The sequence below is a fragment of the Neopelma chrysocephalum genome, unplaced genomic scaffold (genome assembly GCF_003984885.1).
Source record: "Neopelma chrysocephalum unplaced genomic scaffold, ASM398488v2 Primary Assembly neopelma1_60, whole genome shotgun sequence".
Taxonomy (NCBI): Eukaryota; Metazoa; Chordata; class Aves; order Passeriformes; family Pipridae; genus Neopelma; species Neopelma chrysocephalum.
Window position 1 is genome coordinate 16,391,574 of NW_020897715.1, and position 25,669 is coordinate 16,417,242.

The 25,669-nt window shown below is 38.3% G+C and overlaps 1 protein-coding gene across 3 annotated transcripts in view; it reads right to left on the reverse strand.

Moving 5' to 3' along the window:
* Positions 1–1,954: 1,954 nt before the first annotated feature.
* The window catches only part of WARS2 (tryptophanyl tRNA synthetase 2, mitochondrial), a 38,880-nt gene continuing 15,165 nt past the window's right edge, over positions 1,955–25,669 (reverse strand). For all 3 annotated transcript variants that reach the window (XM_027681480.1, XM_027681483.1, XM_027681482.1), the window contains 5 exons: positions 20,573–20,830; positions 9,436–9,516; positions 7,612–7,697; positions 4,937–5,055; positions 1,955–2,929 (listed from right to left, as the gene is read on the reverse strand). In XM_027681480.1, coding sequence (XP_027537281.1) covers positions 2,481–2,929; positions 4,937–5,055; positions 7,612–7,697; positions 9,436–9,516; positions 20,573–20,830 — 993 coding nt within the window. In that variant the 3' untranslated portion in view covers positions 1,955–2,480. The remainder of the gene's footprint in view (positions 2,930–4,936; positions 5,056–7,611; positions 7,698–9,435; positions 9,517–20,572; positions 20,831–25,669) is intronic.

Genomic DNA, 25,669 nt, shown 5'->3' on the forward strand with positions numbered 1-25,669 from the left:
TTTACATGAGTTTAACTTTCCTGAAGCTGAAAAAAACCAAACGGGTATATTTCCTTACTTGAAGGAAATAAGTCAGGCAAGTAAGGTTTGTTAGACAGGATAAAGGGAAGGGAAACACCCCACTATATTACTGAATTAAAAAGAGACAAATTAGTGAATTTGTTTGAAACACTGCTAAATACATGATGCACTAAACTCCTACCTCAAAGAAAAGGATCTTTTGAAGTTTTTCTTCCTGCTTCATCTACATGGTTTTCTGAAAAAATCTAACAGTTTTGGAAAGATTGCTCAGAATAGTTTGAGTAACAAACCAGAATTGCCTGTTGACGTCAACCCCTCCCATGAATGCTCCTATTTCCTTTCCACTGCAAAGAAGGTGCATTGAATGGCAACCCTATGTGTTAGGTGATTTGGGTATCAGAAGTGCAAAAAATGAAACTATGATTTGTCTCTTGAATATATGCTCCTATCTTTGCTAGTGAAAAAGAGGTAGAGGTAAACCTAGGTGAAGATTTTCAGTGTCTTCATGAGCCCTGTCTTAGCTTCTCTTAAGGAAGATATTGTGGGAACTTTGCAGAAATCAATCCATATTAAACAGTGCCACTGCAAATACTTTATGCCAAGTCAGTAAGCAGCAGTAACTGTGTGCCTTAATTTTTTGTCTTAGTTTCCATGCAGACAATGAAGTTGTTAAACACTGACACAAATTTTTCGAACTACCTAAATATGCACAACTATAACTGTGCCCTTTCCTAATTTGCTTACTTAAAACCAGGGATAATTTTTGAATATACTTATTCTTTCCAAAGGACATTACCTTGGACTTGTCTATACTGAGTTTGATTTCTGATCATTCTGTCTCCATCCACTCTGCTTCTCTAGTCTTGACTAACTCTAGAAAATCTGTCATCATCAAGTTCTTCAATGGCAGTTCTCTTCAGATCCCTAACAAATAAATACAGGTCTCAGCACAGATCCAGAGGTGCTCAGTTCTCAGCTTCATGTTTTGGAAAAGTAAATTCTTTCTGAATGAAGTCACTATAATTAACTAAATAGTGTTTTTTTTTAAAAGCAAGCAAGCAAACAAACAAACAACTGCACTATGTAGAAACACCCTCCCTCCTCCAGTTTTACTAACGCAGTCATGTAAGACTGCAATCCTTCATGACAAATGCCACAGGCATATAATGGTTATGAACTGCCAGAGTACAGGATTAACTCAATTTACATTACAGTACAGCAATTTCAAACACAGCACCATGAACAGTAATGATACAGCTAAATATGCTGGCACAGGACCAGGAGGGCTTTAATTACCTTTTAACATGTATTACTACCGCCTCTTCAGAATATGGTGTCTCCTTTTGGCAATTCCCCTTTGCCACACATTCCCTGACAAATGCCATGGTCCACAGGTCTCAGTCTGTGGGTAGTGCAGGCTAATACCATTCTCCCATCACCAGGTTTTCCTGAGGCTCAGTAGTGAAGAGTTCATAAAGATCTACTGAACTCGCTTCTGGCTCTGACTTTGGCACAATTTTCTGAACAAGTAATTTTGCCAGCTTTACAGAAAGTTCTCTGATTCTCAACTTAAAATTTCTTTGACTCAGGATTACATCTTCTTCCCTACACCTTTTCTAAAGCAATCCTACAACTTGATGCTGAACTGAAAATCCTGGAGCTCCCTGCTAAACAGAACAGCAGGCAGAATAGGAGCAGCTGAAGCACACCATTTTTCACTGAAGTACTTTAGACCTGACCAGCAGGATGATACATGTGGCAGAAGTGAAATTCAAGAAAGTCCACTTTCCGGATTCTTTGGAGTGACTATCAAAAGAAGTCATCAAGCACAGTATCCAGTGAGTTTTAGAGAGACACACTGGCTCACTTCGCACAACTACGTGGATAAAAAAGTCACACTGAATTTGAAGACATGATAGTGAGAAGCAATAAATTCTCTCTTCATCACCCTGAGCATTTATTTGTAAGTCTCTGCTTTTATTCTGGTTATCCAAAACATGTTCAACCACCATATCAAAGCTGAATAACCCCCAATGGGATGAACTGTCCATCTGTAACAAGATTACATACACAGCTAAGTATGTTCTTGAAAGGATTACAAATCTTTCTGGTAGATTCTGATCACCTTGCCTAAACTTCAGCTTCTTGCAGCGGTCAATGGAAAAATCAAAAAACTCCATAGAGGCAACCTTATATTCTGCTTTTGCTCAATTTCCTTGAACTGTGATTGTTTCTGCCCTCCCTCTTTGACTATCCAGACAAGCTTAATTATGGTCCCACTGGTAATATGCACATTTTTTAATGCTATCACCTTCAATGTTCTTCAATCTACTTGGATCTTCCAGGGAAAAAAGCTTTTGTTTCAAACCAAAATGATTAATAATTAATAAGTGATTTTATTACAAATAACAAAATGTCTGTCCCATGATACAAAAGTCCTTGCAACTACTCAGTAGCTTCTATCGAAATCCCACCAGTCTTCTTATTTCTTGATAGATGGGGGCAGCCAGTTCTTTGGCTTTCTCTGCTCCATCCTCTAAAACCTTTATCAGATGGGGCTTGTCTTCCTGGAGTTTCTTGATTTCATTCCTGATAGGTGCAAATTTTTGAATAACTGACTCTGCCACCACCATTTTGTAGTGAGCAGTGTCGAGACCAGTGGCTTGGTGCAGCACTTCCTTGATGCTGAGCCCTGTTACTGCAGCATGAATGGACACCAGATTGGAGACACCAGGGCGAGCAGCTGGGTCATAGGTCACCTCAGAGGTAAAGTCAGTCACAGCTTTGCGAAACTTCAGCACTATTTCATCAGGGCTGTCTGCTATGTTAACAGTAGCTAACTTCTGTGGGTCTGACTTGGACATCTTCACTGCTGGATCTCTGAGGGATTTTATTTTCTTTGTTGTACCTTAAAAAAGAAAAAAAAAAGGAGTAATTATGAATGCAGACAATGGTTTCTTATGAAATTTGCTAAGAACACAGGATGAAGCTGTTTATCCTTGCTCAAAAATGAGTTGTGAGCACAATCACTCATGCACTATTTAGTCCTTATGCCCTCTCCGTTCTTCTAAAAAGCCACCTTTCTCCTCCCATAAACTGTCTGAAACCTGCTCAGTCTCTCCCACCCTCACTAAGCAGAATCTTCTGCTGGGACTCCTTCTAATACTTTCTGTGGCTAACATGCTGATTTCTCCCCAGAATTTCTCCTCCCTTATATTACTGACACTGGGAACAAGTTACCCGAAGAGTATGGACTTCACTGAAAGGTTCTGAGCAGTGGAGAAACAGGTTAAATCCACTGGTAAAAAAAGAATCCCAGAAGAGTTCATCTCCTTACTTCAAGAAACTCTTCCACCCATAATCTCCTGGTAATTCTCCTAAATCTCAATAAAGACAGCTATTAAAATTCTCTAACTGAATAATAACCAGCTCTGTTAGAGGTAAAGCACTGCTCAGATAAGAAAAGTGTGGGTACTGTACAAATTGCTAAGATATATGCATGTACATTAAATAGAATAGTAGCATTAGGGGAATATTGCAAAGTACTTTAACAGCATACACCCAAACACCAAGAAACATAATTCATGGAGGTCATAAAGTATGACTGATCTCGAGAGTATTCACACCAATTGGTTTTAGACATCTTATACAGCCAAATAATTTACCTGCATACTCCTCATAGATGGTCTATGTACTCAGTGAAATGATAAAGGTTTTTCCAACATAAATTCAGACTGCCCCAGAAAGTGCTCTGTTCTGAATCACCTTTTGGAAGTCTGTCTCTTTTCTCTAAATCTGAATGAGTCCAGGTATTTGCATTGCCTACAGCTAGTGAGTCTGAATAGTTCCCTAACTTCCTCATTCATCTAGGATATTTTGTTGGTTTGCATATACTTGTGAACTTATGAAGGAATGCTTTTCATGAGCAAGGTGAAATGTTCTTGTTGTTTTTTAAAAATTGAGCTTTTAATTTACTGATAATTAGTCTCACCTGCATCACAGGCTACACTCAGCTCTTCTTTATAGTACTTAGTATACAATTGCTCATTAGAAACTGCAGTTTGCAATACCTAGTATTCTCTAAGCTCCACTTTAGGTCTAATACCATTTTTGTCACTGAGGCTTGAAAATTGAGAAAGGTTTATTACTGCCTGTCTTTTCTAAGGTGAGAGCTCCTTGCCCTTTTGGGGGCGAAGGTCTCTGCTGTGCATTCCTCTACATTACTTACAACAAAGATGCAATGCTTCTTCCTTGCCCAATTCTTCACGTTTCTTAACAAACATGCCATTTGTGCCATCTGACTCCTCCTCACCCCCCGGCCTATGACCTTATAGCTCAAAAATGGCTGAGAAGATTTTCCTTATAAGTCTCCCTGAGTGTAAGATCAAAACTGGAAAGTCTTAAGCTCTGTAAGAGAGATAAGCTCTGTACTGAGATAAGCAAGTATATATTAAACACCCTTAAAAATTTTTGAGCACTGTATCAATAAATCTACAGGCTGTTTAGTATGCTTAATGTAAATATCTACCACTTGGACCTTGAGAATTCTGCTTTCTAGAGGTCTTGTTGCTTACCTGTCCCCTGAACTAGCAACATTGAGCAGAGACCCTACCCTTACGAAGTCCAACCCTCGAAGAGCAAGGCTGACTGGCAGCAGCAGAGTGCATCTGGCCCCCTGGACTAGAATACCAGACGTCACATACATTCCTCTACCAGGGATTTGTAAAGCCTTATGCCTATCTTGGGAGTTCAATTTCACAGGCTCTAGTCTCTCGTTGTCAGTTTTTAATTTTCCACTCCCTTAGCATCATTTGTACCCTTTTCTTGGTCCCTGAAACTATTTCCACAATATTTAAATCCATCTTCAACCTTAAAAGTGCAGTTAAGGGAAAAAAAAAAGCCAAGACCAGCTCACTTAAAATGGCTTTGGGCACAGGAAAAAATTCTCCATATTTCTTGTTGAAATGTTGTGCTATATCTTGGGCTAGTTCCAGGTGCAGGACTTGATCTTCTCCAACAGGAACATGTGTTGACCTTTTAATAAAAGACAGATACAGGAAACTCAGCAAAGCTCTTTGGTTCTGCCGAAATGTTACTCAAGACTGTCACATGACTGAGGGCCAGACTGAGCCAAACACTCAGTCCCAGCTAGATATAGGTGCTGTGGGAACAAGGTCCAAAACTGACCATATCCCAGAATGAGTCTGCATTTTGTGCTGAACTGAAGCACATCTCCAAGGGCAAAAATAGCCCCTCACGAAAACATACATGGCAAAGAAACCTGTAAGAGCAACTCACTAAACTCAGCTCAAAGTTCTGTATCTCCTGCTGTCTCTTTGGAGATCAAAGAGCACGTGTTATAAGTGTGCAAACAAAGCAAGAAAGGTCTGCAAGGTGTAAAGTGCAAGCACATTGTCATGTCAAATTTCAGGAAAACATAGCTGCTGTTGAGAAGTTAGTACTGAGGATATACTAAGGGAAGGAAAGAAGAGAGTGGTTCTTCCTCACGGGTCACCACTGAATAAATATCAAGTGGGTCATTGCCTCCATTGTCACAAGTGTTATCATTAGAAGATTAGAACTGTCAGATTCAAAGGATCATCTGATCTTCTGTATTGAACTCAATGGCTTGAATACACTTCTGGAGGAAAACACAATCTGCATCAGAGGACACGAGGAGGTGAAGAATTCATTACTTCCCCTGGCGATTCTTTCCCACAGTTAATCATACTTGCTAAAAATGTACGATTCTTTTAGATGAGGCAGATTTGAAATCATGCCAGCTTTTGATTACTCTCCCATCCCCCAGCAGATTTTTTTTTTCCTGAGGCTTGTGGGGTATTCAGAATCCTGGATATGTTCCAGAGTACGCAAGTTCACTATGCATCTTTTAAGTTCCCAGAAAATTTCAGTTCAACACGGTACTCTTTCCTTCCGATTCTGAATTACTGGGTTGACATCCAACAATCAATTTGTCCACCTTTATTCCCCACCAAACAGTCAGTAAGGCAACCTAAAAACAGTTACAGTAGCCAATAGAAAATCACAGTGGTCTATAACTAACATAGAGAAAATCAGTTATCATAATCAATATACTTTAAGCAGGAGAAAAAGAAATGTTTCCGTATGCCAGAATGGTTCCATATTCACAAAGTTTGCCATGAAAGAGAAAACATATTATCTCTTTAAATACCTCTGCCTTTTTCCTTGATTTTTTTAAAAATACCTTTGTTTTGGTGCTATTTTAACTCCTTTCTGTAATTTTCTGTTTGATCCCTGGTTCATCTGAGTTAGTACTGTTTCTCACCCTCCTCTAGCTCTAAATTCTTCTTCATGGGTGCCATTTCCTTCCTGTATTTCCAGTTCTCCCTAATTCTTGTTCCTTACAGTATTTTTTTTACATTACAACATTTATTATTAAATATGTCAAATTTTTTCAGAGATTTTTTTTCTTTCACTTCTTGTTTTGTGCTCTGTGTGAACAGCCTGCTGCTAATATAATAGCAAACAAGCCACTGGTTTTACTAATGAAATACGAATTACATGATCTGACTAGAGATGGAAGAGACATACATAGTTGAGCTCAATCAAAACAAGGTGATTTCTGATGAAGTTCTCTAAATTTCACCCTTAAATACTGCTTGACAATCAAATGTGACTCACTGCTAAGAAGACCATTATAATAATCCGATTCTTTCTTTTGCTTGCTTCCCATTAGTTTTAGTTAAAATTCAGGTGAGTTAGAAATACCATCTACTGGTCTTCTAACAGTACTGTTTTCCCCTACTATGATTACTTACAATGAAATTTCTCTAGATACATTTTTCTGAATTAACAACTGGCTACTCTTGGTTACTCTGTCACAACATCCCCATCCTCACAGTTCTGTACTACTATTCTGTCCCGACAAATACTCTCACCATCCCTTCAGAACAATGCCACAAAGTACATATGCTCAGAACATAAAAATAATACATAGTGCATTGTCTTTAACATTTACTAATTGAGACAGTTTAAATCATATTATGAAATACAACCAGTCACAACAATTCTTATCAGCTAGGCTACAGGCTTGGGCACGCTGAGAAATCATCAGTCTCTCATTAGTGGCTATTACCATTGCAGCACATAGTACACTACAGAGAAAACTGAACTAGTCCAGATCCTACAAGGTGCAGTCACCTTTTCTCATCAATATGAATTGGGCTACACTAATCCCACACTAATACTGGTATATTACATACAGACAGTTTAAGTATCTCTACAGTACACTGCATAAAATTAAGCATAACTACTTAAAAAAATGTGTATGTGTGTGAACAATTAATATGTACAATTAAACATCAATCTGCTGTAATTCCTGAAGAATTATTCTCAAGTGATCAGCTTTTTCTCTTTACAGCCCTATCAATTGCTTTTTAGCCAGGCTAGATTTCAACCAGCCACTTGAGAGTCTGTCATCCATTTCCAATCTTCTGATCTAATCACACCCAGCTCCCCCACTTAATAAGTTAGCACGTTGACCTGACGAACATTCATTCTAATGTAGCTGAACAGACATTGCCCAAGGGCTCACATTCTGCCTCTTACTTGTACAGCAAAATATCTGCTGCTTGAAGCACAGGGTAAGTCAACAAACCAACAGTTCCTTCGCTATTCTGGCTGGCACGCTTCATCTGTTTGAAAAAGAAAAACGGAGAGGAATCACACTTTCGCCTAATGGTATCAAAATCTGCGATATTAGTTAATCAGAATTCTGACTTACTGAGTAACTTATTGCATAACTCTAGAGAAGAGAGTGTCATGTAAAATCCGTTCCTTATGAATACATATGTTCTATGTCCTGTATTTATGAATTTCCCTACACTGTTTTGATATTCTAGTGGGAAGAAAACAGAGCCTTGTGTTTTCTGTTTGTAACCTTATTAATAAAAATTATTTCAAATTCAAAACAATCAGGCTGGGTTATTACAGTTAGTATCAATAAACCCTACTTTTAAAATAGCATTTTCAGAAATAAATTTTTAAACACTTTACAATAGAGATATAAAGAGTATATAGTACCTGTGTTTCACAGAAAAGAAATTAAGACAGTGAGCACACAGTCACAAGGACAGTCAGTGACAGCTAGGAGAACCCATAACTACAGAGGCGGAATCCAGCGTTCTCTCCATTAGTTCACGCTGCTCCCCACAATCCACCTAATGTCTTCAAGCCCTTTACTGCTCTACAATATGGATCATTTAAATCAAAATGGTCAGGCTACAGATACTAATTATGTATTAGCAATGGCATATCTACATTTGGCTTTTAGCAATAGTTAAATATACTAAACCCCTTGAAATCTTAATTATTTCATTAAGACTGTTGAAATATATTCAAATTTTTCCCACCCTCTCCCACAGATCCTATATTCTATCTACATCTCTAAGTGCCTAGGGTTCAGGGAACTTAATTTGCAAAGCCTAGCACCTGTAACACCTATCTGAAGATTTGGAAAGTCAATCCAGTCAAAGTTGGACTTAAGAGCTTAACTTTAGAACCTCAGGTTTGAAAAGGTTTGCTTTAATCTAGGACATGCATTAATGCTGGTTGCTGTATTTAAGTTTTACTGGTTTTATTTAATTAAGAAGAAAAACAGGAAAAAAGAAAACATCTGGAGGTATTTAAGGCTGCTCTGAACTCTACAAGCCAAACTGCTCTTAAACTGCTGTTTTTTTTTTTTTTTCTTTTTCGGATACTTCTCTCTCCTTTTGCTTTTTCTGCTTACTAAATGCCAAAATAAAATACAAGGAAATTAAATGAAAGAACTGTTAATGCCATCATGCTGATGCAGTACCAAGATTAAGATAATGAACATTTGAAACTTGTAAAGGCAAACATTTAAGATAGATTATCACTCAGCACATTTTTTATATTTATAATTTCTATACTCCTCTTCCAACATTACTCTTTTGAAGACTCTTCCATAAAATCTACAGAACAGCCACTCTTTATAGTGGAAAAAGAAAAGCTGTTTATGGAATTCCTTAATTGTCAAGGCTCAAGGTTTCCATTGCAATATCTTGCAGTAGTTTTACATTATTAAATAGGCATTGAAATTATTGAAATAACACCAAATATTCTAGCAAAATCAGTTCAACGACACTAAACCAACCTCATATTTAGTACTGTTTCTGCAAGACTCTGCCAATAATATTATTTTGTAGCTTCCAGCAGGAAAACATTCATTGAGAGCAACAGACCTAGAAAGACACTTTTCCCCCCCTTCCACCACAGGACTATAGAACTACTTAAACTGAAAGCAGGGATAACCAAGATACAGTTGGGACTTCATAGATAACAAGTATTTCAAGGACAACAATTCTACTGAACTTCCACATATTTCCTTCCAATCTACAAAACTGTTCATACCTTCCACTGGGGCAAACGTAGCAGACGTGGCACATTAGTTAAGCACCCAAGAATCCAGGCAAGTTCTGCATGCTCAGGAACCTGAAAGTATGAAGCCAGAATCTATTTTAATCTCCTTTATTTATATGCACATTTTCTCAAAATCAATAAAGATAAAAAGTATCAGAAAACCATTTTTTAATATTATTTTTTCAGGAAGGTCAAGTGACAAGCTAATGGGAAGTTTTGGACACTTCCAGGATTGAATATCCTACACTCAGGTACCATTCTTGATCCTATCCACTCATATTCTAAATAAGAAAGAAAATGCTTTAGCAAGAGCAGAGTTGAACGCACATGTAAATTAATCAACTGTCTGTCACTGTGCCACAGCCTCTCCACTCTCTTAGGTAATACATTAATAGTGACAAAACTTCTTCACTTTTCTCATTTCCAGTGCCAATAAGTTACCCAATCTTCACTTCTTCTGCATCAAGGCCCCAAGTGCACTGGTTTCCCTTAATTGTCCTCCCCAGCCTCACCTGAACCCTTCAGCCATCCCCTCTGCCCATAGTTTCAGGAGCCCTATTTTAAGCTCAAGCCAGACTGCCCCCAGTTCTTGCTTGAGCCATATTGCACTGCAGCATGTCTGGCAATAAACTAACTGCAGGCCCTTCACAGAAGCCTGAGCTAACTACCAGGGAAAAAGAAGAGCTGGGCTGCTCCACAAAGCCATGTCTGCAAAGAGACAGGAGCAAGGCAGGAACAGTTATCTCCCTGACCAGGACAACACACTGATAGGGCAAGGGTGGTGGCAGTGACAGTCTGGTGATCAGCAGACACAGAAAGGTAATTAGTCACACCTGAGGACAATCCAGGGAACCCAGGGAGAAAACCGAGGCACCAGGTACAGGATGAGCACAGGGACACCATGATGTACCTCAGGTGAAGACAAAGGACCTGAGCTTAAATGGAGCTCTGGGGAACAGGGCAAAAAGTACATGGGTGGAGGGTCCAGGTGAGACTTGTCAGGGCTTTGTGTGCACAGAAAGGTCTTAATGACCCTAACCTGTCTGCAAAACAGGGATAATAGCAGAAGTCAAACTACAGGACAGCCTGAATTGAGGCTTAATTTGTCCCTCAGTTCTGCAATCCTATTAAAACTAATACTGATCTGCAAGTGAAAGAGGAGGATCAGGCCTCCACATACGCTTTGCTACAAGGGTGGTTTAAAAAAGATAAGAAAAGATCCCACTTAAGCTCATGCAACAAATTTTTCATTTAACATTCAGGGGAAACTGTGGTGATAGTGAAATTTTAATAGTTTCAGAAAAACATTAGACAGAGTGATTGCCCCCCTTCTGCTAAGAGAAAGATCTTCTACAGGCTGAGACAAGAAATGTGCTGTGTCAACAACCTCTGTTGGATGAATCCATGTTTAGCTTCTTTACATACACTCTTCAGCTTTTGCATTTCAAATATTCATTTCTGGATTAGTAAAAGAGGCAAGTATTGCTGATGCATATTCTTTAACTTCTTTCCTGTCATTCTGTCTGTTGTTAGTTAGCTATATAGACAATAATCATCAAAAGAAAAAAGTGACCTATGTTCTGCTCCTTTGCTTACATGTTTGATTCACTCTTTTCAATATTGGCAGGTTTGAACGTTTAAGAGCATGCTAACTGCCTCAGGGATGTCCAAAGCTTCGTGCTTGCAATGTGATATAACAACCCAGATGGAAGGCAGTAAAAAGTGTTTGTTAGCAAGTAAGAATTACTAGCATTATTAATTGCAATTTATTTGTTGTCATATTTTAAATATAGTAATTTCCTAGCTAGCAGTCACTGGACTATTTTGGTCACCAATGTTGTGTAGAGGTATCTGACCTCAAGAAAACAACTCAGTGGTTAGAGATGTGAAACATTTATGGTTGATTCTCTTTCCCTTCTTTCTGCCTTTCCCACAGTTTTATTTTTTGTAATTCCCTCATGCTTATTTGACCTGCAATCTTCTGTGCACAAGACAAAGTGCAGTAAGATGCACCAAATATATCCTCTGCAAGGTACAAAGAGTAAACTGAACTTTATAGAAAATACTACGGTCAAGACTCCTACTTCATTTAGAAGGAATCACCATCTGGTTCAAAGCAGTTTCTCATTTCTTTCTTCTAGTCATGGATAGAGAGGAGATGGTGCTCTGTTGCACTTGTGTTGACAAGGACTCTCTTCAAAAGCTATGCAGTCATTGATTCAGCTCTGTAAGACTTTGCTTCCACAGCCAAGACTGCACGTGAGTTTCAGTGGATCAGCGGATTTGATATTACATCAGTTACCAAAACACCAAGTGATCTAAACAGCATTTGTTGAGTCGAATACACAGTTCTGGGTCCTACCAAGTTATACTCATTTCTAATCCTCAAACACACACAGTCTTTTCCTAAGTAAGACTAAAGCATTAATACCGTGAGGGAAAAGCCTGATAAAAGGGGGAGAAAATACATAAAAGTGCACTGAAGGGTAGTGATTCCAGTTGGAAAAAAATTCAGTACTGGAACCTAATGAGTTAACATTCATCATCCAAATTGCAGTAAGTGACTGTATGTTGGTGTGTGAATCAGGAGGTACTAGGATTAAACCACAAATCATTTGTCAGACTAAATCACAGTTTAAGCTACTGTGTTTTACTTGGCAAGAGGGGCAGGTAATTGCTGCATTTGGTTGGTCACCTTGCATCAGCTCAAATGTTACTCATTTAGCTACAGTATTCCATCACTTGGAATAAATTGGATAAATCTGGATACAAAGAAACTGGAAGACATGAAGATGTAGATGACACCAGTAAAATAAAGGCTCAATCTACTCTTCCTTTCACTGAGCAATACCAATGGATCGCGATAGGAAGAAGCCATTCTCTCAGACAAACTTGATCAGCTTCTTGCCGCAAGTCCATTTAAAACTCTGAGCAAACATCTTCATTAAACAACTAAAACATAAAAATGTAAGAAGTAAAACTGTACAACAAAGCACAACAGAGGTAGCTGTAGCCTAGTGCTCTGTTTCCAGGAGTAGCAACAAGAGATGGCATTTAGGTCGAACACATGAGCCTACTGCTTCCTACAGTATCTTCCCCTCATACTTCTCCAGCATCCATAATTGTTGTACTAGGGAATATCCCAAGGTATTATCCCTGGCCCAGTCCTGTTAGTACCCAGGCTCCCCATGAATGCGTCTAATCCCCTTCTGAACTGGCTGATACTGCCCACTTCACAACCACATGTATCAATAAGCTCCAGAGGCTTAAACCCCATGTGTTTCTTGTATTGCACAATTTAGTAAACAATTCCACATCCAGCTTATTCAGTGTTTTTCTGATTTTGTAAACCTTAATTACATATACACCTCAGTCTCCTTCTCTTCAAACTGAAGCATCCCTAACTTCTGAATTTTTCCTTTGAAGGCAGGTACTCTATTTCCTCTTGTGTTAATTCCTCTTCTTTGTATTATATCTAATTCACTAGTTCCTTCTGGAGATGTAGACAGTGAAGTTTTACCCAACATTCAAAAAATGGGCACACTAAGGTTTTGTACAGTTACAAGACATCATTTCTGTCTTACCCTTTCTGGTAATATGGTGATGATGACATATTGCTGGTATTTTTGAAAATAATTTGTGCTGAGACAATGATTTCAGATAACACCAAGGTTGGGCATTCAATCCCTGTATGGGCCATTCCCTTAAGAGTTGGACTCGATGATCCTTGTGGGTCTCTTCCAACTCAGAATATTCTATGAAATCCAGATCCATAAATTTATGGAAATGCCAATGATGACTCCAAGACTTTTTTCCTGCGTTATGATTCAGCTCAATAGTGTGTTTGACCTCTATGTCAAACTATTTATGTTCTTTCTTTGTGGCCTGACAAGCCCAAGTCTGCATGGTCAGATTCCTCTTATTTTTTTAAAGCACAATTATTTAACAGAGGTGACTAGTTACAAATGATAATGAGCAGTTATCTAAAAGGCACAAACATTTCTGTTTCTTCACCTGGCTGAGTGCCCTGCTGCTCCCTCTTTGAAGATAAATAGTTTCTTAATTATTCACTTGTGTGGCCATTTGAAGTTATTAAACTCAGATCACAATTTACACTTGGATCATCTCTGGAGCGTTATATGCTGAAGTACAATCTCAGGGCTTCTCCCTGTATATATATTATTTTGTCCGTGATTTTAGCTGTTCCCTACCAAATTATTGTTGATATTCCCTGGCCACAGCCACAGCTGATGATATACACATGGAAAACCAATAGCTACTTTTAGTCCAAATAATTCTAGATGACTTCTCATGCTGAGACATACAGCTGAGGAGGACAGCAAGCAATGGGATTCAAGAACAACAGTGGGAGAGGCATGGATACCGTAAGCAGATCTGAAAACAGCTAAATCAGCAACACTGGACCTCAGCTTTCTGAGGTTACAATACAAAGCTGTGCGTTGGCAGCTGGAGTGGCTTCCTGCAAAAAGAGATGCAGTGTTTCATTGTCAAGATGGACTTCCTCAAGTTGTAACTTATCACCCTTGTCTGTAAGGCACTGCAAATTTGCTGCAAGTCTATTATATGGAAGCAGCTTCCCCTTTGACACTGTAACCTCATTATGGGCTATATTTTAAATGGGCAGTAAATTTCAAAGATTTTACTTTGACAGTGTAGAGGACAAACAAAGTGGTCTGGGGAGGTAATTTGGATAGCTGGGTACTAAAAGAAATTTGAACAGAGAAGAGAAAGTGTCCTACATTTAAAAAGAAATTAAATCTTTTTTACAACTTTTGTCTCTTCTAGAAGTACCAATTAGCACTTGCAAAAAATTCAAGAGACTTTTTTTAAAAGCAGATGCTGCTCACTTTTTTTTTTTTGAATAAGAGGTAAGATTTTATTAATGCCTCAGGTTGCAAGCAATATGATCAAGATATAGACGTACATTAGTAAATACTATACAGCTAGAGAGAATAAAAGCCATAAACAAGACAAAAATAGACTGCTCTTGAATCAAATGCACACAGCAACTGAACACGCAGTGAGGTACTCTTATGATAGAAAATTTGATGCAGTATCCTGAATTCCTGTTCAAAGAAATAATTCAAGAGTGGTTGGAATAAGTTCAAGGTCACAAAGGCAACATTTGATTTAAAGAACATGTTAAGCAATGTATTGAACTGGGGGTGGTTATCTAGTTATCTTTGGTAAATCTGTCAGTATTTACAGCTTTCACCTTTACCTTTGAACATTTTAGTCACTTGTTTATTTTTGGCTAAAACCTACAGAAGTAAGATCTGTCTCTCCTTTCTGAAGAGCCTGACCAAGAATACTCCTACTGGAATCAAGTTTTACTGGTTATAAACCCTGACAGAGCACAGTAATATGGCTGGAGCACCCTCTCCCCTCCTTTATTCATTATGAAATTAAATTATTTTCAGAAATATTCTCCTAGTCTAACCTTCAATACTGTCTGACTAATTAGTTTGGTTTGTCCAGAAGTCTGGTGAAGAAAAGAACATATAACAGCTACATAATACTATGAGATAAACCAGGTAAATTAGGGAAGAAAGAAAGAAAAAAACCTCAAATCTTAGTGAACCATGACTTTTTTTCCCACTGAGCTCTAGTTATGCCTAGTCCACTCCTAACAGGGAGAAAATAGAGGAATAAGAGAAGCAGAATAATTTGCTAAATTAAACAGTCACATACTTCCTCTTATGACAGGAAGTTTTCAATGGACCATGCTAAATTAATGTACTTTAATGAATTTATAAGCTATGATGCAATGGAAGCTTTTCAGCCCCTCTGAAAATTGGACAAGAAGTAGTGTGAATCCATTCAAACTCTGCCCACAAAACAAAGCAGATGGATATTTCTGGAAAATAACAGCAGTGAAACAGTGCACACATTTATATTGTTGTTTCTTGGCTTTTGGAGTTAAGGCTAAGACAAATTGGCAAATTCCCACCTCCCAGAGTTACTGCTTCAATTTGCTTGCACACTGCAAGAACACTGCAGCTGATTATACTCAGAAAATAAATCACCCTATCCAGAAGGCTGAAAACTGCAATTTTCCACCCAGAAACTGAATGTTACGTTGTCCAGAAACTCACAAGACTCCTCAGAGAAGCGTTCTTGCAGCATATCAACCACTGCCTGCTGAATCAACTCTGATGGAATTTTAGTTTCTCTTGGGACATTTAGCATGTGTCTACTACAATAGGTAGATGGACAGGAAGAACAGTCTGAGACCACATAAAAGCAAAATCAAGTTTCTAAAATTGTTTTAACTGTGAAGCAGATGAGATACAAGATGGTCATGGATAAAAACTGAAATGTGTATTGTACCCACCAGGAATCAGAGAAAATGGCTTACACCATATAAGTTTACCATGTGTGCAGATTGCATCCTGTCTTTCTTATTTCCCCCTCCCCCACACCCTATAGTCCTTTTTGTTTTTAATAAAACATTCTAAGTTTTATGAAAGATGACTGCTACAGCTTTTATCAGTTATGGTACAATTTAAGGAATATATTTTCTCTTTCTTCTAACATTCTCATGATACGTTGTATAAATTATTATTCTGTTACTTCTTTTTTATGCCTAGTAGGCAAAGGCAGCCACTTAAATGTCACTTATCTTGACATTATTTTCTCTAAGAGCAAAGAGGGTTTCATATATTTTGCAGTTGTACTCCAAATAAAAATGCATAATTTTGAAATAGGCATTTATTTTTATTCTTACTGAAGTTGTCACTCTTCTATAACTTGCCTTTCTCCTTAAGAAAATATAATTAAACAAGCTGTAACGAAAGAGCTTCTCTCACTGGGAGGCCATTCTACTGTCCAACATATTCCACAATTGTGTTTTCCTAGATACTCTAATTAAATGTGCTTGTTTATAACCCTTCACAGACAATGTGGTTCCAAACACCACTCTTAATTATTCATCATCATCCTTCTTGCTTCTAAATATTTTCAAATTATCATCACTTATTCTTTGTATCCACTACTTCCCTAAGCTCGAGTTCAAGTTTGTTTATGACAATTTAAGTATGGGAGGTATTTGGGGAACTGCAATTTATGGAGACAAATATACAGCCAGCCATTAACTTACTGTTTATACATGCTATAGAAAAATATAATCTACAAATGGTAAATTCTGAAGCATATAAAAATAATTTTCATGAAACTAGCACTTTCCATTTAGCTAATTTGGCTGTGATTTACCCAATACACAAGAACATAGGCCCTGTGCCCTCTAACCAATACAATAAAAATCAGCTTATGCAAAATTTCTCTCACTTTTATTTCAGTTCAGTTGCAAGGCAATGACATCACTCAAATCAGTTCTGGCACCCCAAGTCAACTTCACCTGTATCCTTACCATAGCAGCACCTTTTGGATCTAGTATAACATGAGAGGTATCTGTTTTCATCACAATTTCCCCTAGAAATCTGTGATTAATATTGTCCAGGCTTTTATCTCTTGCTTGTATTGGAAAGGACGATAAAACGTGGGAAAACTCTGGAGGTAGGTATTTCACATAGTTCTGGATTAGAAATTTAATCTGCATAAACTTTCCCGTATACAAAACCCTACTGACAGTGAAACCCTTACCAAATGCACATGCCTTTTGGGAAACAAAGTAGCAATATTTTTTTCACATATGGCAAACATATTCCAGAGAAGCAACATATGCAGCAAAGTACAGAAAGAGTAAGCCAAACAAACAAATAAACAACAACAAAGAAACCCCTTTTCAGCAACTCTAGACCACTCTTGCCCAGGGTAATCCAAAGAAAGTGAGAGGACAAGCAGCGCTAACATCACATTAGTGACTGCATAAGCAGTCTCTCAATGGGGCTTACCATTACTAGCATACTTTTGCAGTGCAAGAATTTCATTCTGCCTTTACTGCTACAGAATCAGGGTACTAATAGTCATTAGTTGCAGGTTTAGATGATTAAAGCTAAAAGTTCTTAGATAGTAATAATTTTTTTGCATGATGTTTGTTTAAAAAAAAAGAATAGAAATGTTAATCAGAAGTAATTGCAGTAGCATTTCTGTGATCTACAGGTTTTGTAATTTTCTAGATAGAACTCAAAATAAAACTATAATTATAGCACACTAATCTACTGAGAATTCTCTCATTTATCAGTTTGATCTGGTATTGAATAAAACTACTTTGCCCATAATCAAATACCTAAACCAGCTCTCTATTTGCAGCTGGATTTTCACTGCTTTCCTGATGATCTCTGGAAATACAACCTATTTCAGTATACAATGTTTTGGTTACTTTGCTTTACACCTCAACCAAATGTTTGTAAACAAAAGTGTGGCTTTTCAGACCACCCTTAGAGACTGCTAGAGTGGCTGAATAGGAGAGGCCAGCTCATTTTTTTGAAAACTGAGCAATTACCAATCAAAATAAAGCAATAAACTTTCTTGATTAGCAATAACTGCAATCCATCTTACACCTACATTTTTAGGAACAATCATCTCGATATGATGACATTCCATAACGTACTATTTCATTATCATACTAAAACAATAATCACATTAGCAAGGTTCCTGTCTCCTTTCCTCGCATCACGAGCTACACGCAGATATTCCTTTTAATTGCTTCCAGAGAAACATCTGGTCCTGCTGATGTAAATGAACAGACCATAGTGCATCTCTGGGTGTACCTGACCACTACATGCAGCTTGAATAGACTTGGTTTTGGGAAGCTAACAAACCACTTCAGCCTGAACCAGTACTGAAACAGTCTGGATTCACAAACAACTATAGTAGTTTTTCTGATTGCAGTGTGACAATGAGCTTTCAAAAATATGCTAGAATCAGTCAGTTTGGAAAGTTGTACTGATACATGTGTGATAAGTGTTGGTAAGAATATGGTTCAAGACATCAGACACAGTCCATACATTTAATCTAATGGTTTAGATTAAATAAGAAGAACCACCATTAAAGCTGGACAGATAAAGCCACATGGAAAAATTAATATATAAAGGTAGTCTATTTAGCAGATGCCAGTCAAACCACCATAAGATAAACCAGAATCATATTTGGTGGAAGATAAAGCTGAACAGGTTCAAGTCTAACTATGTAAGGTTTTCATTGGTTGTTGGCTGTACTGGTAGAAGCATCACTGTACAGGAGATGCATCACAGTCCTGTCCTCTCATCATTTTCTGAGTCTCATACTTTCTCTATGGGGACTCAAAGACTCAGTCTCTGCATTATGATATTGTGAAAGATACAACTTGCTTTCTGTGGCTGCCTGCAATGTAAGATCCTCACTGATAATCAGTTGTCTTCAAGGGAAGTCTGTGTGTTGGCTTTAGCAAGACCTGGAACAGCTCTTAGACTTGTAGGAATTTAGCTCTTAGACTTGTAGGAATATATGGAATATACAGGAATATATATGTAGGAATATATACTGGAACTGATCAAATATCCACCTCTGACAGCAATCAACAACAACAACAAAAAGAATCTAAGTACAGAAAAGCACGGATACTCTCCCATCTGTGATTTCAGCACTTCCTGCAGAGGTGGAATCTCAGAAATGAAACAGTCCCCAAATGATTTTTTAGATTAATTTGTCGACTCCTTTTCTGAATTCATACACATTTCAGCATGCAATGCATCCTGTGACAAGAGGTTCTGTAGACTGATTGTGGATTTCAGAAAATGCAGCATTGTTTTGCTTGTGTTGAATCTACCAGGTGTTACCTTGTTTTGATACTTGTCAGTTCACATTCTTCAGTGGATAAAACAACTGTTCCCTATTTTCTCCATTTCAATTGCAGTTTCATAAACCTTGACTTTATTCCTCTCTAATCATAACTTGCAAATCATCTCTACTCTATGATGAGTACATCTAGTCAATGATCCTGTGTTGGAATTAATTTAATTGTTCAGTTGCTTGAAAACAAGAAAAACCCCCAAACCTTCAGACTGGTTTTTACTGAATCACTGGCTTGTAACTCACCTTGAGATTATTCCAGTTTATGTCAGCCTCAATGATGAAGTTAAGTCAGAGAGCCAAATTAAAACCCAAGCTGGCAACTTATTTAAAATGCTAATTGGATTTGAAAAAAAAAAAAAGGATAAATTAATTTAAACATATCTCCACTAAAATTCTGAGCTAACGTATTTAGAATTTCTTTTTAATACTGAGGAAAAGTGAAGCAGGAAGGACATCTGTCTTCATATTTTCATTATCCACCAGGGACATGAAGCTATGATTGCCATTTGCAGTTTGATAACCACAGGAAACTCTGCCTGTGAAGAACCATGTTCAAAGGAGGAATGTAATACCATTTCATCTTACACTGATAAATTTCAGACACTGTGCACACCACCTTTGCAGTCCTGCTGCAAGCTGGACATCCATTTAAGGATGTCTTCTCACGAGCAGAAGCTATGACACATCTGTCTCTGTGGGAAATTACAAAAGTTTGCCAGTTTAGAGTCAGTAACAGAAAGTTAATCGAGCAAAAAATTAAGTTGTGTTTCAGGAAAATACAGCCTGTGATAGACTAGGGTGACATATGCCAAGTAGGAAGGTAAGCCCAGTACTCCTTGGGGTGGTCAAGAGAACCAAATAGTTCACATATGAATTATCAGATCAGATGGGAAAAGGTACACACAAAAAGCAGGTTATGGCAAAGAAGGGGAAAAAAAAATCCCTAAGAGGTAACCCCCTGATAATCATGGTGGAACTGATACAGAACTTACCATATCAATCACTTGTTGGCGATACTGTGCAGCTGGCAGAATAAGTGACAAGAGCTGATACAAAACCATAGAAACATGTTTTACATGTTTTTATGGATACATAGACTACATTTATGCATTTATGAGTTAACCTTTTGCGACTGAAGTGAGACTTACAGAGTTAAATTAATGGTCTCCTAACAGGTCTTTTCAGTATTTTACTCATAACCTGCACAAACACCTAGCTCTGCTTCAGAAATTTACAGTACGGACTTTTCAGTCATGATTTCAGGCACTTCAAAATCACAGCAAAGGATAAGTTTAAAATCCAACACTGCTAATTTTTCTAGGACCACCAACACAAAGATGCTCACTCAGTAACAAGCATGGAAAGCACTAACCAGTGACTGTCGGAACAGGAAACACTTCTTTGGGTCAATACCACAGGCAAGGATGGCGGCAGTGGTGTCCAGTATGTTCTGGCGCAGGACAGCTGGCTCCTTGGGCATGGTGAGAGAGTGCATGTCCATAATGCTATACAGCACTGAGCTGTACTCTTCCTGCAGATTCACCCAGTTCTGAATGGCTCCAAGGTAGTTACCCAGATGAGGCGTCCCAGTTGGCTGGATACCAGAGAAAATCCGGGCCACGACCATATTCTGTGGCAAAGCATTGGTATAATTAACACATGCCTTTTTTTTGGACAGATTCTTTTATATTTAAAAGTAATTTAAAAAGGTTCATTTATGTCTGTGTCTTCTCTCCTCAGCATATTAATGTATAAATTACCTCAGGATTGATAATTGCAGTAAGTCAGTTAAAATACTCTATCTTACTGCAGAGAGACTGATAACTACCATAATTTGAAGTTGTCAGACTGCATATGCAAAAAACAATAGATGAAGACAGGATTGGTGAAAAGCAGATCTCAAAAACCAAGAAGTAGATTCTTTCAGCCTCTTTTGTATTGAAGTTGTACGTTTCTCTTTAGTTTCTATATCCACTATAGTTTCTATACCCGCATTTCAGTTTCTATATCCATTCTGATATAGAAACTTAGGATCACAGTGTAGAGAAATTCAAACATTTTTGTTATAAACTCATGTGATGTCCCAGTAGATTGCCATCTTAACTCCCATGAACGCTGAAATCTTATTTTTCTAGCTGCAGAGAACATTTTGAGCGGTTCCTGAAAGAAATCTAGTCCTTGACCCACAGGTTAAAGAATAATGAAAGAGATCATCAAAGTTCTGAAACTACTTATCCTAGCAGCAGTAGAGTTTCTAAAAGGGCTCTACAAAGAAATACTGCTATAGCTCAAGATCACACCTGGAATACTGTCCATGCATCAGGACCAGTAAAATGTCAACATTTGAAGAGAGTTCACAGAGAAACAGAAAAAAAAGTGACTAAGAAGCTGAGATTGTGAGCAAAGATTAAAAAGCTTGAAACATGTGTAGCTTGGCTATGTGACAGTTACCATCTTAGAAAGTTTGTTTTCCTGCATCCCAGCCTTCCATCTGACCATTTTCTCAGAGTCCCAAGCTGTCAGCAAATGATCAATTACCTCCCCGACCTTTCCAAAGAATTCCACCATATTCAGAAGTAGCTCAGCAATGTTTTATGTGTAAATGCTTCTTACATGCCAAGTTGTAAGAGCACGCAAGACTGCTCAACTGACAAATGAGGGTCCCCCAAAACCTCAGCAAGGAGTCCAAGTCACAAAGCTGCACAATACAAACCTCAGAGTCTGTTGTGCGACAGGAACATCAACTTCATTATGCCTGTGGTTGCATGATTTTTTTCCTGCTAAATTTTATGAGCAACATCTATAACTTAGAAAGGAGAATTTACTTACTGATGTAGTCTGTTTTCTTTTCTGTGACTCTTCTACAAATGTGTGTGGGAGAAAAAAAAGTCATACAACTATTAAACCACACAAAACGGCAGTAAAAGTCAAGGCCAAGTACCATTATTTTTAACTATTAAAAAAAGGACTTCAAATTGACTTAATTAATTTTGACTCAGACTCAAGAAAAATTAATGAGAAAGTGTTTCCAAGTGGAATAGGAATTTTTTTTTTTTAAAACATGATCTATACTTCAGAAAAGCCTTGCCTATTTCCTTCAAAATTTGCTGAAAAATTCTTTGCTTTCAAAGTAAGCCTGTTTTTCAGATCATGACAATTTTGTTATCCAACATTTTAAGTGTTTCTGCTGACAGGCAAGAGCAGGTTTGGGCTAGCTGCCATGCTAATTTCTCCTGCTCACATAAATGACTACACATTTAAGTCTTGGTGGTAACCCCTTCACCCCATCCCAAATATCTTCTTGACTTCTAGTATATTGTTGAGTCAGTTTCTAAGTGCTCTTGGAGAACCTCCAGCACAGGAGCTGCAAGGTAGTCACTGCAATGAAAAGCACACCATTTCCTCCAACAGCAATTCCAACTTCCAGTCCTTCTGCTCCAGTCCTTGACCTAATATGCCTCTTTTCTCCACTACATGAAAATGGAATTATGTTCATCAGTCTCATTTGATTGCCTGTTTCCTGGGAACCTACATCAGAGCATTTCTCACCACTCACAGAACCCACTCACCTCCCGCTAAGCTACTATCTGGCCTAAGGACTGCAGACAGCTTCTCCTTAACACTGAGAAGGATCAGGTGCTCACCTACAGAAGGAGGCATACAGTATTCCAATGTATATAAATAAGTGAAGTCTTGCAGAAACTTGGGTAACTTGGAATACCCTTGGCTTCAGAGCTGTACTTCTATTACTATGGGCTTAGAGCAGTTGCTAGGCAATGCAACAGGTACTTTACAGGCATAACATTTGTCTTTTGCTTCCCATATTCCTGCTCTTCACCAAGAGAATAAGAAATCAAGAAGAAAATTAGGCTATAAATAGATGATCCCTAAGATGATGTTCTGTCCCTAAAGGGACCCCAGAACAGCTGGTTATTTATCAGAGCACATAACCTCTTCTCAATCTTCCTATCTCCCCTTACTCAGTACAAATCCTGATACTCCCTCCCACAGTTGTTTCTCCCCATAGTGCTGCTTGCTTTCCAGTGTCCATCTATATGCCTGTTTAACCACACTCCTTTCACAGGCTACTCTTTTCACAGCCCTACTCTCCATCTTCTTATTAGACAGTTTCATCCCTCCTGTATCCTCTTCTTCCTCCACTTGTGCTTTCCACCCCTTGCTTCCCAAAAGAGTTCTTGCATGGTGTATCAAGACAGTAAGAAGACAAAGAGAATGCCATATGGTGAGGTTATTACTGTTATTACTATTATTACTAATGAAGCTATTACTGCCTTGACTCCAGTGACTTTGTATAAAATATATTTCCTAACTGCACAGTTAGAAAAGCTAAGAAACTTCATAATGTGCCAGAAATCCACTAAAGTATGCTAGGATGACCAAGTTAAAGCATGGTGCAGAAACCTTCACATCTTTCAAGTGCAGCCTAGTCAAAGACAGCATCACCTGAAATGGCTCCTGATGTTATTCCTTCTTTTCCCTGGGACCCTGAAGCTAGTGCTACTTCAGTGCAGAAGCAGCTCTACTCCTTGGGGTAATTGCCTGTTATACCAGAGAGCAGGAATTTATGTGCAGTCAGCAGAGATCAGCTCATGTGTCAATACCATGACCCAAAAAGAGCTGAACACCCTGACTCTGTGGAGAACAGTTCTGTCTAGAAACCTTGTCAGTCCCCAAGTCATGCAGCAGGTGCAGTTCCCTGCTTCATATGCTTCCCAGAAAAGTTGTCTGCCTTTATCTGCCTTTTCTCTTCCCAGATCACTGTCCAGTTTGTAGATTATGTCACTATGAACATATTGGATGTCCCCAAATTTAAGTATAATACACTCGATACATAAAAATGCAACAGTGACATTTAAATAGCCAGTTTGAGAACATCTTTCACCAAGAAAATCCAAGACATCAGTCTCTCAACATAACCTGTACATTCAAATACTGCACTAACTCCAAATATTCAAAGGCTCACAATGAGCTAATGAAAAGTAGATTTGTTGTAATACTACATAAGTTAGCATCTGGTGATACACTCTATGTTGAAAAGAAAACACCCAAGTACAATGTAAAATGGACATAGTTTCATATAAAGAGAGAAAAAAGTTCTCTGTCTATCCAGTAAAGAGAATACCTGTGAAGGCAAGCATGACATCTTTAATGGTGCTTTGTATGTTCGAATGGTAAACAACTACTTATAAAAGGGTTGTTCAGTATAAGGGCAATAAATAGAAAGTTAAACATGAGAAACAAACAGTAGCAGTATTATACTGAGTCTAAGCTCAGCAATTACTTAACCTAAAGTATGGAATTTGCAGAAACAAGTAAATCCAATAACGAAAACTGAGCTATGCTGAACCTGAGTAAAGCACTAACAAATACATTACAAAGAACCCATGTTGGCTCCCAGCTGAGAGACCAGTTGACTAGAACTCTTTCATCTTTAACTCCTTTGATTCCATTTAACAACATAAAGCATGACAAGTTACAGCAAACAGGGTGGCATGAAATATTCCATTGTGTTAGCAGAAGTCTATATTAAAAAAAGCCTACACAAAACACCCTCAAATGAATCTTGGACTTCTTGCACTAAAAATATACAGAGAACATTGCTCCTTTGGAGAGAGTTTATGTTCCCTGTTTGTTCACTCCGTGAGAAGCAGCGGGCAGCATAGCAGCGTGGCAGGGGAGTTCTGCCTCGTACCATGAAATCATGGGGCTGGAATGCACTTCAATGAAGCTGTTAGGTCAGGGGATGGGAGCTGTGTGCTTGAAAGTACTGGAGTTGGAAAAGGATAAAAACAAAAGGAGTGAAGGCTTCCCAATGGAGCAGAGTGAAAGCCACAAGACATGCAGCTCCAACCCACAGGCACTCACTCATTCAGACATCTGTAGTAAGCACAGTGTGAGCCTGCTGTTCGTATGTTTAACTCTGTGTGGTGTGTGCACCTACACCAGCAGTGCTTCATGTTAATCTTCATTCCCATTAAGAGTGCAGTAACTGACAGATGATTTAACATCTACTATTTTTTATCTCTCAATCAGACTTCTCCATGGCAGTTCCAAACACCACAGTGCACTTCTCAGCCGCATTACCAAACAAAGCTTGATCCAAAACGTATTAAGATTCAGGTGTTCTCTTACCTAACCTCCCTTTTTGCAATGAGATAAACAACTGCTGCTCCTTACACTGAAAAACTGTCAATATCCAAATGCTCTCAAATCATCATGAATAATCATTATGTTCTTGCCTCAGAGTAGGATGGTTAAAGTCTTATCCTGAAATCCTGCAGTATGGCCATACCCATCTTCAATGCAGAAGAGTATACTGGAAAAGATGATAGCTTCCAAAATCCAGTGCTTCCTTCTTGGACCAAAGAAGAGCTTTTCTCAGTATGCCACACTGGTAGTAAGGAGAGCTACAATTGTCAAGGCCTCAATTCAGCAGTCAAAAGCACAC